The 17293-nt window shown below is 45.3% G+C and overlaps 1 protein-coding gene and 1 long non-coding RNA gene across 10 annotated transcripts in view; both read right to left on the bottom strand.

The window, feature by feature from the left end:
* Positions 1-17293, bottom strand: part of CACNB4 (calcium voltage-gated channel auxiliary subunit beta 4) — a 79515-nt gene that overhangs the window by 12018 nt on the left and 50204 nt on the right. For 7 of the 9 annotated variants that reach the window (XR_013953491.1, XR_013953492.1, XM_080599431.1 and 4 more), the window contains 8 exons: positions 15575-15705; positions 13563-13639; positions 13173-13192; positions 12984-13064; positions 11100-11158; positions 7135-7244; positions 5698-5849; positions 1780-1875 (listed from right to left, as the gene is read on the bottom strand). Coding sequence is in view for 7 of the 9 variants with exons in the window: in XM_080599431.1 (XP_080455557.1) it covers positions 1780-1875; positions 5698-5849; positions 7135-7244; positions 11100-11158; positions 12984-13064; positions 13173-13192; positions 13563-13639; positions 15575-15705 (726 nt within the window). In the remaining 2 variants the exon portion in view is untranslated. The remainder of the gene's footprint in view (positions 1-1779; positions 1876-5697; positions 5850-7134; positions 7245-11099; positions 11159-12983; positions 13065-13172; positions 13193-13562; positions 13640-15574; positions 15706-17293) is intronic. The other 2 variants (XM_080599429.1, XM_080599434.1) reach the window with 2 other exon arrangements.
* LOC308197989 lies at positions 2303-5689 on the bottom strand. Its single transcript, XR_013953504.1, has 2 exons — positions 3425-5689; positions 2303-3338 (listed from the first exon to the last, which is right to left on the bottom strand). It is a non-coding gene; the product is annotated as an uncharacterized lncRNA (long non-coding RNA).

A 17293-nucleotide genomic window follows, 5' to 3' on the forward strand; every position in this document is an offset into this window, starting at 1 on the left:
CCAGAAGAAACAGGGTGGTTTGAGCAGCTTTCGGTGCTGCTCGAAGAGGGAAAGGAGGACGAGGCAGGAAACAATCTCCAGTTACTGTAACCAGAAGCTCTGAGTGGCGCTGCCCTTGGCAGAGAGGGCAGAAACGAGGCTTTTCAAAACCACGGCGTCTCCTGCCTGCGCCGCCTTGCCCACGCTGGGATGTGCCGGGCTGCGGTACGAACACAGCAAGGGAACGTGAGCCTGTGCAATGCACAGCCCGACCCTCATCCGCCGTGTGACATCCCCTTCGGAAAGCCCTAGGGGCTAGGGGGGAATATGCACAACACCCACAAGCTGTCTGATGCCTCCAGGCTGCATTCAGCTGCTGGTGACAAGTTCGGGCTGGCTCTGCAGTGCAAGCAGCTGTGTGTAATTGCTGTCACCATCCAGCGCTTCTGACAGGGGACATCTGCAAGTGGTGCTGCTAGGGCAAGAGAGCCAGCAGGAGGACGGCTGCTGAAACCACACCTGTTGGCAAATGGCAAGCTGCCTGGGGCAGAGAGCACTGCAAAAAAGTGCATTCAGCTGGAGGACCGAGCTACACCCCTCAGACACACCACCGCCACTTCTCTACATGATGGAAATTTTTGTCCTGCATCGGGGAAAAGAGTTCTCTCATTCTGGACACGTTCTTAAAGCATTCAGCTTTCAGATAAGGACAAAAATTTCATTCAAGCCTCTTTCTTTCTCTGTTTTCTAACACCTCAGCATAGATCGAGCCTGAACATACATCCAAACATTGTGCAAAACTCCCAAGATTAAGTGTTTTGACAGATCTACATCAACTATTCCTCAGTTTGTGTCTGGGACATGTGTTGGACATGAGAGCACTGGAGTAAAGGAGATGTGGCTCAGCCTGAATCCCTACTCAGGGGAACAGTTAGAAAGAAACATCTTTGCTCATCTTTGCTATACACATGAGGAGTGTCCAGAAATACCTGAATTATCTTTTTATAGCCAGTGGGGACTAGAGAGGAGGAGGCTGTGAAGTTCGGTATCACAAGAAGCATACAAAACCAAAGTTTAATGGAAATAAATCCTTGTGGATCACTACTCCAGAACAAAAGCTGTTTCAACTTGTTTTATCTGAAATTTTAAGTCAGACGGTACGATCACAGAATCCCTCCTGGTGTCTAATCTGAATTTCTCTGATTCTCCTCACAGTGATTTGGTGTGAGAAAGATGGTAAGCCACAGGCTGGATTTTCTCATCATTTTTGTGCTATGAACAGCAGCCTCTGCACTACTACAAGGTTGCTCACAGCTATTACACTGTAAAAGCAAGCCCTCAGCCAAGCCTGTTTCCACTGCGTGGCTTTCTCTGTCATAGAAAACAAGCCCGGTTTTCAAAAATAAACTACGCAGCTGAGGCAAACTCCTCTGAGGCTTCCCCTCAAACCAGGCCTCGGAGACTTTGGCCCTTCAGCACCTTAAGCCAGCGCTGCTCCTCAACTGACGTAACTCGCTGACGCGCTGCTGCAAGTTCAGTTTTACCATACACGTCATTTTTGACCTGTCATCTTGCCAAAGATAAAAGTAAACCCGGCTTTGGAGATAATCGGGAAGAAAGTAGCAAACATTTTTCTTTCTTAGCAATAAAAGCTGCTCTAGGGTTGCAATTGCAGGGCTGTCTGAATCACTACGAAGCGAAGTGATAACACGTGAACTCAGCTACAATAAAGGACCAACACAGCAGAAATCTTTAAAACTCCACGTATGACAAGTTCTTTAGCCTTTCTTCCGTACTTACTGGTGGGCATTGTGCAAGTTTATCAGCTGCCACCAACTGAACATTCAAGTGTTTACTTTGTGACTTTCCTCTAGATTTAATCAGTCGCTGCAAAACCTGATAGGGGAAAAGAGGAAAATGTGAGTTTAAGAACCACATATCTCCACAAAGCTCAGACTGACATCCCACTGGAGGACTAACAAGTTCAGAAGCTCTCCGTTACGTTTAACAAAACTGATAAAATATCGTCCTAGAATATAAGCATAAACCTTGCTGATAACTTCTCTGAGAGCTGTGCACGTTTCCTTCCGCACCACATTTGATCCCTTGCAAGTATTTCAAAAGCAGTGGAAATGGTGATTTTGATTTATTCTACTCTAAGTAATAGGTTATTTATGACAAATGTAATCTGGAAGACCACAAAAAATATAAATGAAAACAAGCATGTTGTGCTGTGTAGCAATAATGCTGCGACTCTGTTCCAAGGTACATTCTAGGTCCAAAAGGTATTTTACACACAGTTTGTATTCCTCTTTCTTTTCCCTTTTTTTTAAAATTTATTTATTTATTTTACTTCCACTATGTTCATTGCTATATTTTCAGGGGCAAAGTAGTTAGAAAAATCTAAATTATTTCTCTGTAAAGTCTCAAGGAAAATGACAGGAACATAGAGGAGAGTATTTTTTACGTTGGAAGGACCTCTAGAGGTCTCTGTGCCAACCCCTTACCGAAAGGAAGCCCAGATGATCAGATTCCTTCAGTCTGCCAGCTGAGTTTTGAACCCACCCAAGGCAATCCCCAGCCTCCCAGGGCCAGGACTGAGCCGTTTGCTCACGCAGAGCAGCACGCGGCTGCCGGCCGTGTCGCAAGGCTCGCTGCTCGCTGCCGACACGCTGCCACCAGGACCCCCGGCTGCAGAGCTGCTCCCCAGCCGGTCGGCCCCGGGCTGGCCCAGGGCAGGGATTTAACTGCAGCCCCGCGGCAGGACTCAGCATTTGTCTCTGATGAACTTTGGGAGGTGGCCGACAGCTCGTTCTGCCAGCCTGCAAGGTGCCCCCAAATGACAGCCCTGCCAGCAGCACGTCGACCCGCCCCAGCCTTTGGTATTTCCCACGAACCCGTACTCTATCTCGTCACCAGGCTGTTAACGAAGACGCTGAACTGTGCTGGCCCCAGACGCCAGCTGGACTTTGCACCCTGACCAGCGCCCTGGACGCAGCAGCCCCTTCAGTCTTAAGCACCTTCCGTCGTCCGCGTTCACCCGGTGCCCGTCTCGGCAACTTGCCTGTCGGGATGCTACAGGAGAACACGTCACAGCCTCGCTGAAGTGAAAGCTAGCAACGGCCTACAGCTCATGCTTTGTCCACTGGGGTCATAATCCCTGACGAAAGGCAGCGAGGTGGGTCAGGCATAATTTGCCCTTGGTAAATCGCTGCAGGCTGCTCCCTGTCACCTCCTTGTCCTCCATGTGGCTGGAGACGGCTTCCCGGAGATTTTCTCCGTAACCTTCCCAGGGACTGAGGTGAGGCTGGCTGGCCTGCGGTCCCCCAGCTCCTCCTTCCTGAGGACGGATGTCAGATCTGCCTTCTCACGCTTCTCAGCAATCTCCCTGGATCACTCTGAGTTTTAAACTACAATAGGGAGCAGCCCTGCAACAGCACGAGACATCTCCTTCAGCACCTCCAGATGGATCCCACCTGGTCCCTCGGCCTCGCAGCTGTCCAGTTAGGCCAGTGGGCACCAGATCAAGCTTCTGCTGTGGGTGCCTGCCACAAGCAGCACTGGGCCCACATTTTTCTTAGCCCTTCTTCTGCTTGCCACGTCCTTACAGAAGCCCTTTTTGTTACCCTTAGCGTCTCTTGCTACTTCTAGCTCCACCTGGACTCTGGCTTTCTCAGTTCCCCACCCAAACTGTGCTCCTCATGGGACGCCTCTGCCTGCGTCCTCCTTCTGCGTGCCTCCTTTCTGTGTCTGAGCTCAGGCAGCCATTCCCTCTTCATCTGCACTGCTCACAGGGCTGGGTGCCTTGTCTGAAGCTCAGCTGAGGGTTAGGGCTCGCAGAGAGACAACCCAGAGCTACGGCTGTGGTGGGGTCGGATGGCTGCAAAGGGGAACTGGGAGCTACACAGAGAATTTGCTCCTGAGGAATACTTTAATACGATGCACAACAGATCTCTAGCAACAGGTAATAGCATGGTGCAATTCTGTAATATTCACTGTTGCAATTTGTTGTTAGGCAACAGGGACCTCCCTCTGCTTCCTACTTACCTGGAAATACAGTGAAGGATCTGAGACAGATTATTCGGTGTAAAAATAACCGTTATTACAAAAAGAAAGTTTACACCAATGTTCAAAAAAAGGCATGTCCTAAAGGAACACGTGAAATATAAGATGAAGACAGATGTTTTCTTTCTATCCACTTACACTTATAAGAAAAATTGTTTTGTCTCCCCTCCTCCCCAGCCTTAACTGCTAGCGATTGCTCTTTTGGTCCCTGCTGCAAGCTGTGCCTCCTTCAGATGTGCCAGCTGAGCTGCTCATCTGTAACGTGTGAAACAAGCCAGGTTAGGAATGACTCGATTTAAAGTTACCCAGGCTTAGTGTGGGCTAGGACAGATGTTGCAACATGGAGATCTGAGAAATCGTGCAGCATGTCAGTGGCAAGGGCTGGATTTAGACAGAATGTGTTCTACGTGTTAGCAATTAAAAAGGATTTGCTAAGCCAGCAAATTCTTTGTAGGATATGAACTCTGCGGGAGTTTCATTGAAATCACTTTTTCAAACAAGTGCTCTTACACCTGGTAGACATTCCTGAAACTTCTTAGACCTAATGGATTTCCGTTGGACAGTAACCCAAGCGAATTCAGTCAATATAAACTAAGCTTCAAAAACAATTTTAAATGCATCTTCCCTAGCAGCACGGGCATACAGACAGGGGTGGGGTCTTCCTACTCATCACAATGCAAAGCCCTGTCTATATACCCAAGCCCAAATACAAGCAAGGTATCTGCTCTCGTGTCTTATTTTTTTTCAGCTTCTGTTGCCCAGCCAGCAGGTCAAGCAGGCTGTTACACCGGGGCTACAGGGGACAAATGAAGCCAGGAGGAGCTAGCCTGCAGGACAGCTGAAAAAGTCAAAGCCAGCAGGGAACAGGGCTGTGACCCAGAGCGTCACCACGGAGGGTACCCACTCACCCAGTCCTCACTACAGCCCTAGCAAGCTAAGTATTATTGCTGCTGCCTTAGCCAGCTTGGCTTCGGGAGGGTAAGTCAGGTCAGGTAACATGCTGTGCTAACATAACTAGTTTGGGCTCAATTCTATCCTGTGTAGACCAGGATGACTGTCTTAAGGAAATACAAATTACTTAATTCGTTTCCACGTCTTCTGTGAAATAACTGTATTTTCTCCCTTAAAGAATTACAAGACATCCTGAAAGCTTTCACCACTGCGGGCAGCCACGTGAATTGCTCTGTGATGCCAGGCACTGAACCCATCTTTCTTTTTAAGTGGCATCTCCAAATGAGCAAGAGAGTTCAGGAGAGCATAAAATAGGGAGAATCAACACCTGCTTCAGGGGAAAATGACGACTGTAAAGTGTTGATTAGCATCTTCATGAACAATATGCCAAATGCAGTATTAGCTAAAAAGTAAATGGCAACTTTAAAGAAAAATAGTTACATGACCAACTCCTTCCTCTCCAAGGAGAGAATAGGAGAAAAGAAGTGAATACATGACAGATGTTAGTCATCTTTTGACGCACTTCTGGAGGCAAAAAGTGGCAGTGACAGAGCTCTAGAAGGATCTTTGAGCCTCAAGCGGTTTGTCTGTATTGCTGTTACTGCTGGAAGGGTAAAGAAAAAAATCCTCTCCTGCCTCCAGGAATGCCATACAGCTATTTCAAAACGCAAATGCAGATAATTTAAGAGTCAGATACATTACCTTTGGAGAAGACACTTTAACATGGACAATAATTGGTGCTAAAGATGTCTTGATAAGTTGTGCAGGGTGATTGATAGTGTCTGCATCTAGGACAACCAGCTGTAAAGACCTCGCCAGCTCAAAGATTCTTTCAATTTCACTCTGTACTTCAGCTAGAAAAGGAAAACAAAATGGGAAAAAGCCGTTCAACCACGGCATTGCTTAGGCAAACACCATCACCCATTTAGCTTCATGGACTGTAAACACTCAATACATGAACTCTGTACGTGAATTAATGTAATTTCCAGAAAATAACCTGTTACTTAAGGACTTTTTTTTTTTAATTAATGTTACCTTGGAGACAATTTGGTTGTCTGAAAATACATACCTGCTACAATTAAATGCATGTTTCAATTAACAGAAAATAAACTCAGGCATATTTTCCAAACTGCTAAATATCTTAGGAGTCTTAAGATTTTTTTATTTTTTTTTGACAGCAAGTGATGCATTGATATTTCTTAGAAGAAATCTCTTCTTGCTTGAGAACTGCTCCACAGAGCAATGTACGTTCACAGGCCCAAGAAGATGTAGTACTCTCCCTCGCAGTTCTTCATTTTGGGGGTGCTTACTCCTGGACTAGAATGCAAACTAGAGGTGAAGAGCCCTGCCTCCTATACCTCAAGTTCAAACAGTCACTCAAAATATCAGAGAACTAGGTTTAGATGTCTTTTCTTCCTAAAAAGATTAAAAAATAACTCATCCTACTTCATGGGATGGCGTCCCAGAGAACAGGTTATCGGTTTGTGTATGCTACGCACAAATTTCCATGCCTTGTTAAAGAAATAAAGATTTATCAGGACAGCGTAACCCAGAAGTCATGGTACTGTAAGGGGAGAGCAGGAGGACCTATACCCTCATCTCCGCTCTCAAATCTTGGGAAATTTAAGCTGTAGCTGTTCAACATTAAAAATAATAATAATAATAATTAAAAAAACCAGCCTGAGGGTCAGAAACAAGAACCTGCTTCCTTCCTGACTGGACAAGGTGAAAGCTCTCTGGCACCTTGTGATGTGGAATTAAAAGCCCAGGCCTGAGAAGAGGGAGCTGTGAGGCCAACTCCCCTCTGGGAGGAAACAGCCCTAAACCCACCTTCTGGCTGCAGGCCTCTAACTCACCTCTGGCTAATGTCAGTATAATCGTTATAACAACTGCAATAGTGCTTGCTCCAGCCCAGGAATTGCCCAACGTGAGGCTAACAGAGTACGCTCTGCTCCGTTGTCACTCCTCAGCTGGGCAAATCTTGTCTCCCATCAGAGTACGTGAAATTCAGAATTCTACACTGAAATGCTGTAGGCACATTCAGAATTGCAGGACTGGTGACATCTTCAAGGCTGAAATCCTGTCACCTTCCTGCAGTAAGCAACCGTGTTCAGAATCAGATCTGTGTCAATGTCTCACCTAAACTGGATCTCGTGTTTGACCGCTCAATTATTGCCCTCTTGCTCGGATTGTTTAGAACAGACCTCTTAGCAAGAGAAATGTCGGCCGTCACTCTCGTTATTGATATCCTACGGGTAAGAACACAGGACAGAACAAAACCACAGCAGTTACATTCTCATTGTGCCGCGCATGGTTTACAGCTGCCTTTCATTCCAAAGTGCAAATACAATAAAACATCAGGCAGACATTGATATCATTAAAGAACAACTAAAGAGAAACGCTGGGTAACTGAACAATGTTTTCTGTTGCCTACACTACTGTACACCCTTGCATACAGCTTCTGCTCTTCTGCTTAATACATGAGCTCACCTCTCCCCATCCCAACCCTCACCCATCTCCTAGATGATTTTACACAATACCAGAAATAACACAAGTTAAAGCAAGTCTTAGGGCATACAGAACAGCCGAGTCATAGCAGCAACAGTACTTCTCCTCCTGGATGGTTAAACTACAGCTGACGTTGCTGGCAGGTGAGGCAGGGCCATATTTAGACATCTGAGGAGCAGACTTTGTCACGTCTGAGTCACTGAGCAGCACTGCCTGCTCCGGGAGCTTGGCCCTCCAGCACACACCCTCCTTTTCCAGACAGAGCTGCGCTGACGGGCTAAATGAATCAGCCCAGAGTCAAACAGGAGAAAAGTTGAGCCTGTGAAGCCTTCTCTTTAACTCAAGGAAGGCGATCCTTTCCGCTTTTCACTGATCTGTCAGTGAGCTGGCGAGAGACCAAGAGTGAGTGCCCCCCTATATCCTACGCACGGGGGTTCGGGATGCGGAACAAGCCAGTTTTATGTACCTGTATCTGAGAATTTGCCTTTAAATTAGATTATAAAACAAAGAACACGCAATCACTTCACGTGAAATCCAGTTAGGAGGACTGTGATGAGTCAAAGAGCCGTGAATAATGAAAAGAAAACAAGCTGGAAGCGACTCGCAGCCATTCCACTCAACTTGAGATGGAGTCTTAAAAACAAGTCCCAAGTATTTTTCCACATAATACATAAATAAAATTACTGCCAGAAAATGCAGTAGAAACAAAACGTATAAATGAGTTTAAAAGGAATGCAATAAATTAATGGATCATGGAGCTAAAGGTGCTAAAACACAGCGGGGTCTGGGCCCCACCTCTGGCTCAGGAGGCTCCCACATCTCTGCTGGTATCTGAGCAGTGTAGCGGACGGACCCTAAATGCTCACCTACTGCACCTGGTCTAGCGCAGCCAGCCACAGGAAGCGTTTCATTCTCCTGAGGGAGAAGTAACCCTAGGCGTCACTGCTGCTGAAAGATGTTAAGAAAAAAACGTGCCTTTGCTGCCTTTTGTTTATGCTGCGTGTAGTCAGGCTTGGTCTTTGCAACAGCAACTAAATACAAGGCGGTTAGAAAAGGAGGCTGCTAAAGCCTCTGCAGCAGCCAGTCCCTGAACGCCTCGTAGCAGCCAAGCTCCAGCAGGCTCCTTTCAGCAGGTGCAGCCCTCAGGCCATTCGTTTCCTTCCCTGGCCAGGAGAGGCTGCCACAGGTACAAAAGAAGGGGCTGACAGAAGCCGAGCACACGAAGGGGCAGGGAAGGAGCGCTGCTAGTTCAGGTCGTACTGAAGCCTTTTTCCCTTGTTGGTATCATGGACCTGCCGCAAAACTGCAGCACAGATGGAAAAAATAAAAAGCAAACCAGAAGGCTGGAGGGGGAAGACCCCAAAGCCAGAAAAGCTGGCAGAAGGACCAAGAAGCAGCTGAGGTTCCAGAAAAGGAACTCAATTGTTTTACCTGAAGGTTTATATTTCACACTTCTGCCTGATCTGGTTGCCAACATAGCTAACAGCAGTAAGCTTGACAAAAAATAGCCCACTCCAGGCAGGATGCCTCCCTTTGCCTCTCGGTGCAGACCAAGGGCACAGTGGGGCCAAACAGAGCAGAGCAAGGCAAGGTGCGAGCCCACCTCCCGTCAGCTCGGGCAGCCTAAACGGGCGTTCAGAGGGCGTTACACGTGTCCTTCTGCTGATCTCTGGCGCTCAGGCCTCTGCCGAGTACATTCTCTTATCGGGTACACAAATACACCTCATAAAGGGTATGTTCCCAGCAGTCCCGCCCTGGCAACTCGAGATGACTTACCGCCTCCAGCTGCCATGGCTTCCTACCACAAACGACGATTTCCAGCTCCCGTGGGACATGCAGAGCTGGCAGACACGTGCCAACAGCTGGAAGGGAGCACACGCCACGGTTCCCTACCCGCCCCTAACCCAAACGTGCACCATGGCTCCCGCAGTGAACTGCAGTGAAGCCAGCGCAGCCGTACCGCTCCGGAGCGGGGAGAGGATGTGCCGACAGGGTGCAGGAACAGCTCAGAACCACAACAAGTTTATCTGCAGGCTGCCACAACAAGTTTATCTGCAGGCTGCCACGTCCAGGGCTTCATCCGTCACATTTCCAATCAATCACTACATTTGTAGGATCTGCTAAAATCGCTTGAGTCAAGCGATGAATAAAGCGGAGGAGATGCGTTATTTTGCACAGAGGTTGATCACTAAATATTTTCTTGAAGCTGGTCACGGGTTAGTTCAGCATCGCCACCTCCCTGCACCCCAAACCTACCTTGACCACAAATCCTACTCCCCCTTTTCTAAACAGACACTTATTCTCATCATCTTAGTGCCAATGCTTTAGTTATTTACAACCTGACTTACTGTCATACACCAGCTAGCACAGAACAAGCTCCTCGTTACGTGGTTAGCATATACTGAACAAAGTAGGAGGAAGGAAGGGCAGAACACCCCGAAGATGCAGCGGATATCTACGACTACTGATGGTTTCCTTCCAGGGGCAAGAAGAGATGCCAATGACCAAGCCTCCCTTCCTAACAAGGGAATCCAAATTTTTACATTCCTCATCACAGCTCTTCAGGAAATTCTTGCTCCAGCTGAACAAGATGAACCCTCCTTGCAATTTCTAAGTTCTAACACTTTTTTTCCTGTATTTTAACTCTCAGCATTTCCTTCCTCAAACTTCTTAGTAATTTCTGACTACTAAGGGTATTCAAGAGTTCATTTTTCTTAGGTGCTGGTCTGAGGCACCACTACTGCACCCTGTTGAAATGGGCTGTTTCTGATACTTATTACAGGGCTTGGGTGCGATGAGTTTTATTTAGAGATTATCCTGCTGTACGGGAACCTGGAACTTTACAGAAGGTGCTGGAATGAACTTAGCCCATATGGAGCGACTTCAAAATAAACCAAGAGGAAATTGTATTTGGTGTTTGCACATTCCAGCACCTGGCTGGGCTGATCCAGTAGCTGTATCCAGTGGTTAAGAAATTTTCACATGTCCAAAGAACTGCGAATAAAACTGTACTTTTATGTGCAGTCGCATGGGCTTTCTCAACTGCTCCACGACATCCAAGAAACGTACTGGACAGCTCTCTGAAACAGAAGCAATCCACGGGGCTCAGCACAGCAATGACCTGGGAGCTGCGGGGGGAAGATGGCCAGGAGCTGGGCTCTGCTGAAAGGGTTTTTAACTGGGTGGCACCGTTCTCTCCCACTCCTGGCTGTACAAGGGTACAGCCGGCTTCCCAGGGCAGCTCTGAAAACCCAAGCCTGGTAATGCCATCTTTAAAGTGGTTTTGGCACTCTTTCCATGTCCCCCAGTCACCTTTCATCTAGGTTTCTCCTGTGACTTCAGTCTGACAAGATACAGAGGCAGAACTATTCACTTAAACCCGAGAAATCCTACTACAGACAGCAGATTTGCAGACACATGCACTTCTGGTAATACACTAGCTGCTCTCCACCCCAAAGCTGGCTGCATTTCAGTGTTGATACAAAGCTGGTAAATCAGTTCTGAACATGCATCAGGCTTCTTACATTAAAAAAAATAATCACTAAACCATTAGCAACACACGGGGAACAAAGCAAGGGAAGGACAGGGTTTCTCACCTCCCATCAAACCTGTGCTTCAGGAAGTCAAAGAGAGCTTTCTGCATCATGTCAGTCACCTTTGCAGAGGTGAGGAAAATTGAACAGGGAGGATTGACAGGGAGAAAAAGAAGTCAAAAGCAAGAAGAGAAGTAAGTAAAAGGTAAGGATACTGCCAACAATCAATACCTTTTATAGGTAGCAATCATTTAATCATCATGCCCTCGGCAGCAAGCGTTGTAATAAATACCTGCAGGTTTCCTGACTCCCTCTCCAAAACGCAGCCTGGAGGATGTGAGAACTGTCACCCTGCTCCTGCCTTTGTTTGCACGGAGGCATTAGGAGACACCTCACCACCCTGCAGAGCAGTTCCCTTCCCAACAGGCTTCAGCGTATGTCAGAAGCTTATGGGACTTTTCGGGTCCAACAGAACATTTTTTTCCCTCCAGTAATGTTATTAGAACTGGCTTAAGACTCCAGATACAAGATCTATCGTGTTGGATGACTGTTCTAGGAGAAGAGCACAACTATTCTCAGAGAGGCCTACAAGCAGGAAAAACAGATGTTTCCATTCCTGTACATGGGGAGCATCTGAGATGCTCAGCCCCGACAGCAGATGTCACCTCCTTTCCTGCCTGGGCTCCCTGTCCCTTCCAGTACAACTGCGACTGACACCGATTAGCTGCCGGTCTAGATAAAGCCCCCAGGCCTCTGGCACTTCAGTTCTCCCAGCTTATCTTTCAAAGAGGTTCTTACAGAATTTAGTCAGAAGGAAAAAATAGTGAAGAGGACTTTCCCATATAGGTTGCAAAGGAAGCTCAATGTGTTTCCGCCATGTGGAACAAAATTTGAAAAAAATTAACACCCCAACTGCGTTACCCCTTATACACCTTTAGATGTTCAAGATGTCATGTTTAGTATTGTTTAGTCTTATTTTCTTACACAAAGAGGGGAAACACATTTGTAGAGAGGTATGTTTTTAACAAATGGCCTCTCTCCCCTCCAAACATGAGAGTGCCTAAGCAAATTAACCTGTGGTGCAGCACCATAAAAATCAATGCATGACAGTTATTCCTGTCAAGAAACGTCACTGCAAAATTAAAAGGCAGATAGTAGAAAATGAAGTACCTAATTCCCGCTTTGCTAATCTACACTCTAAATCATTCTTACAAAAAAAATGATGTAAGAACACTGCATTATGCTAACAACAGTGCCATGCTGCAATCTTCATAAAAGAGCCATTCCAATGTTTAATAATATCCTATAAAGTACTAACAACATTAATTAAACTAAATGAAGTGTAGCTTTGATTTTATGTTCATGTTCATTTAGATCCTAATTCAGCAAAACGCTTAACAGATGGATAAGTTCACCAAAATGCCCTGCTAAAAGCCTGTGTTCATTTAGCAAGTGTTAAATGCTCCTTTGAATCTGCAGCTACCTTGAAAAATGGGTCTCCTGCTTATCTGTACCTGTTATCTATCACGCCTCTCTTCCACTTGGGAGTAGGTAAGTAATTTACAAGGGCTAAAGGTTTCCTTATGTATATATTTCAATATATTAATAATCTTGAAAAAATAAACATCAAGAAAACATGCTGAAATGACAGTCAGTTTCAGGTGCTGGAGAGCAGGTATGGATATGCTACAGCAGTCCACCTGTTTCATTTGCCAACGCCGAGTTTCATGGGACAAAGTTTTCATAAATGAAAAAAGGAGAACAATAACCTTACAGGGGAACTTTCTTTAAAATTTTGGCTAACTAAATTCAGAGCATCTGCAAGTTTGACTAAAGTTTTATATGTATATGGAAGTCTAGTTAGTTAATTGGACAATACAGCAAATGTATTAAGGCAAACGATGGACAAGAAAATATAAACTAAGTGCAAATACGTGGAATACGTACCTCGTAACCTTTCAGTGACGGACCTACTAAGACGACAGGCCTCATTGATGGGACTACGTCATACGGGGGAACATGTTCTGTCTAGAAGAAGAAAACGTCCCTTTAGATCATTAACCAAACCAGATGAAAATTCTGGGAATTATGTATTAGGAATAAATAAAACAAAATGAAAACAGAAGTATTACTTACCACTTTTTGTTTCTGTTTTGCTAAAAGACCAAATAAAGAACTTGGTTAAACATACGCTGTGCATAACAACTTGCAGACAAAAATCCCTTTCTCAATGCACTTTTCATTTCCCTCAACGTACCTTGCTCTTCATCAGCTCTATTTAAATTGGCCACTCATTGCATTCTGGGGGGAGCTGCCCCTTTTCCTGAGATTTCTTTTTTTCCAGTCCCTTAGCAACTACTGCATGTCTAGAAATAGATGTCTTTCTCCACCTCCGCATGCAAGCACTTTTCGGTAGAACATCTTAATAAGTCAGCAAAGAGGGAAAACATGCACTTTTCATATATGATTTTTAAAATAGAAGTATTAGAAATAGCAAGAGTTTCCTTAAATAAAATTCTGCCTTACCCGTGGAAGTGGGCGTGGCTCGAAATGTGCCAGAAACCATTTCTCCAAGACTTGAAGAAGAATTTCCACTCGATTTCCTATGGTAGCAGATAGAGCCCCATTAGCACCAAGTATCCAGAGACGTGAACTCGTGAGGTTTGAGGCAGCAGCTAAGAAAATTGCCCCATGAGAAACTACACAGTAAATGAGAGCGTCTTCACCCCTATTCACACAGTGAGAAATCTTCCTCTGCAGGGAGCAGTGAAGGCAGGGGCATGGGGAAAGTGAAGAACCTGGAATTAAGCAGACCTCTGTGTCCAGGAGAGCTGCATGCAGGCTGCGAGGGGACAGCAGGTCCCACTGCTGACCGAGCAAAGCTCTCAGGAAAGCTCAAGGCAGCCACAGGAGGGCTGCTGAAGCAACCCGATGACTGCACATGGCACCACGGCTCAGTACAACCAGCAAGTCCTCAGTGCAGTAGTTAGTATTTTGTGTTACGTGCACCCTGAGCAGCAAGGGGACGCTGTCCAAACCAGGGTTTTGTCCTTGCTTTCCTGCCACGCGCTCTCCGAAGTAGGGATTGTTTACCCCTGTAAGCTTGGCAAATCTTCCGCACACATATCCTAGACACTGCTGCAAAACTCACGATATTGCAAATAATCACTAGCGATAGTTACTGTGCTTAAAGACTCTAGAAACCCTCTTTAATAGGTAACTTTGTACTGCCTTGTTCAGGCAAAACCAGAATTCTTCATCACAGAGAGCATTAATTAGCACAGGTACTCACAGCTTTTAAAGGGATCTTAAGGTAGAGAAACTGTATGGCCATGTCTAATGAAGGCGCTCAAAAATAAATGATCTCACCATCATTCATTACAATCCTCTTTTATAATGTTTCGCCTTCTTATATTTGATTTTATTCCCAATATTCTCCATAGATGAGATTAGACAAGATATTTGCAGGAATTGGTGATTTGGTGGAGTCATGCCCGTTCACACAAGCAGAGCATCCTTCTGCTAATACACCATACAAAAACAGGATCCTGAACACTCTCAATTTGATAGCTCTCTTGCCCTGAGATACACTGCCTTTCTCTGAAGCTATTCCAGAAATTGTAAAAGCAACTTGAAAAAAAGCACAGTTAATGCTGCTCGATCATTCTAAAAATATTTCCCCAGATGGTTTATACTTGAAATGATTTCTGACCTTGATTAAGTGTATTAACTCCCTGACAGTACCATACAGGCTAAATTGTGCTCCTCTTACTGCTCTCTGCTAGGTCTAGATTCAAATGGCTCACCTTTCTTTACTCTGCAGTACTAAAGTTTCTGTCCTCCTTGTTATCTGTGTGAACGTTTAAATTCCGTTTTCAATTAGTGGGAATAATATGCTGGTAGTAAATTAGTAATTTAAAAAAAAGCATTTTGTGTATTCAGCCAGTAGAAGAGAGAGACTTCGATGACCAAACTGAGACTAAGAGAAATCATTTTACTTCCTAGATCTGTGAACAAGTTTGTATTTTTCCGGGGATTTGCTATCTCCAGGTTTAGCAGTGTGGAGACACAGAAGGGTCAGGCTGGAAGATGAAGAGAAGGGAAGCTGAAGGCCAGAACCGTCTCTATGATGTTTGAAAAGTCTGGTTCTGGCCAAAATGGAGGGGAAAAAAAGAAAAAAGAAAAAACCCACAACCTTGAGAATATGAGAGCTGGGATAAAAAGCTGGCAGCCTTTCAGCACCAACAGCTTGACTTAAACGCCCGGGGACATCAAACTCTCTAGCCCTTCAGAAATTTCTGTTGTTACCACTCCTACAGTATAATTTATCTTTTCTAAAGCCAATACGATTTTTCCCTGTTTTTCATAGTCAACTTCTAACATGCCCGTTCTCTGCAAATAGGTATTTTCATTTGGAATCCCAAACCAAACACTCATTCAGATACACTGCAATAAAAAAGAATCGAGTGACCTTTAAAAAATATTGTCCGGTGTCAGAAACGATTTTAAATTATTTTAAAAGGTTACAGCATTCTTACCCTCCATGGAAACGTCCTCTCTTCTGCTCCTGCTGAATGCGGATATTCTCCAGTCTAAGCGGGCTTGGAATAAAGCCAATCTCACAGCCCTCCTTAACCAGCCTTCCTATCCACCAGTCATTATTATATTTCTGGAACACAGAAAGGTTACTGGCTTCAGTTCAAATGCTTCATGTCCAAAACTCCCTCATTTTGTTATCCACAATTCTTAACTCCACACTGAAGTCAGAATACTGGACAATCTGCACAGTTTAAATGAAGTTAAAAGGTGCTGGGCAGTGCCCGGAAGGCCGGTATCTACAGCTAGAGAGTGGAAAGCCGCATTATCGGTGACAGCACTTGCTTATCTTTTAACTGCCCTAACACATTCTGCTGTGACTTCTCCTCTGATGCCACCAACTGAGGTGCTGAGTGTGATGGAGATTTAATGAGCGTGTGACATTTCTGGTGAACAGACTCAAACCAGGCTGGATGGGGTTTGGGCAACTTTTTGGGCAACCCTTCTTCTATTAGCAGGACGTGGACTTCTGAGCGATGCCTCTAGAGATGAGATTGGAATCGGGGTTATGCTGAGAGCACCTGCACAACAGAAACGATAAGGATGCAGTAAGGAAAGCAGGGCTGTGTGCAGCAGGTCATTACCTCCCATATGCTATTCTCTGCCTCCAGCGTGTGGGAGGACTACAGTTCCCTCCTAGTGGTTGCCATGCCCATGATTTCTTCTGCATTGTCAGTAATTGTTGCACTTTGTCTTTTCAGTAAGCTCATAACGTATAGTCTTGTAGGAGACAGATGAGACACACAGGACATATTCTCAATATAGCAACTCATCAGTTACTGCTGATGTTTCATCTTGGCAGCACGGCGACCTTACTTCTACCTAGTTTAGTGTTGTTCTAAAATCTGGAACCATATTTATTCTAGTCCAAGTGATCTCTGCTGAAACGAGGGCAGCTGTTTGCTTCCAGCCCTGAGTGCTAGCAAAGGACATTTCCCTGATGGGAAGCAGGTTTAGAAGGTGGGCAGCTCAGGTGTGGTGCTAGGCGGGACAGAGCACATCCCTGGGGAACACGGAGGAGGGGGAAAACCAATTCTACACACAGAGATTCAGATTTCACAGTGCCCCGCTTCCTCAACAGGGGTTTAAGCATCACTCCACACAAACATATACATAAAAAAAACCCAGCCCACAACTAAACTAAACAAAAAATAAAATAAAAAATCTAAAAAAGAAAATCAAACTTCCATCTGTTTCCAGCAAATTGAGAAAGTGGAACATGCAAATCAACTGCCTCTCCTGTGTCCTTCTCAGGGAGAAAGAATTTAAAGCAACCCCCTCTGTTCTAGCACCAATCTCTGTCTCTAGAGATGAAGAAGCAGGTGCTTTCCTCTTAAATAGGCTCAGTCTCGGGGAGATCAGTGCTTTGAAGCAATGATGGACTAACGTTCAAAGAAAGAGACAAATTAGTACTGAACACCCTCAAATAAACCCACAGAACGTAGAGATAAAGAAATGTTTCTGCAAGCTGCAAGCCTGTGTGCAGATCTACAAAACAACAGGGGGTTATGCAAATTTCGAGGGCTCACTTCAGATTAATAATTGCAGAAAATATGCCCGACATGCAATAAAATGTATTCTTCTCTACTAAAGCCATATTCAGGGCCTGTTTATTCCCATTCCTTTTTCCTTATTTTAGTATATTTTTGTCCTACAGCCTC

Source organism: Anser brachyrhynchus, assembly GCF_964034855.1.
Source record: "Anser brachyrhynchus genome assembly, chromosome: 7".
NCBI classification, from domain to species: Eukaryota; Metazoa; Chordata; class Aves; order Anseriformes; family Anatidae; genus Anser; species Anser brachyrhynchus.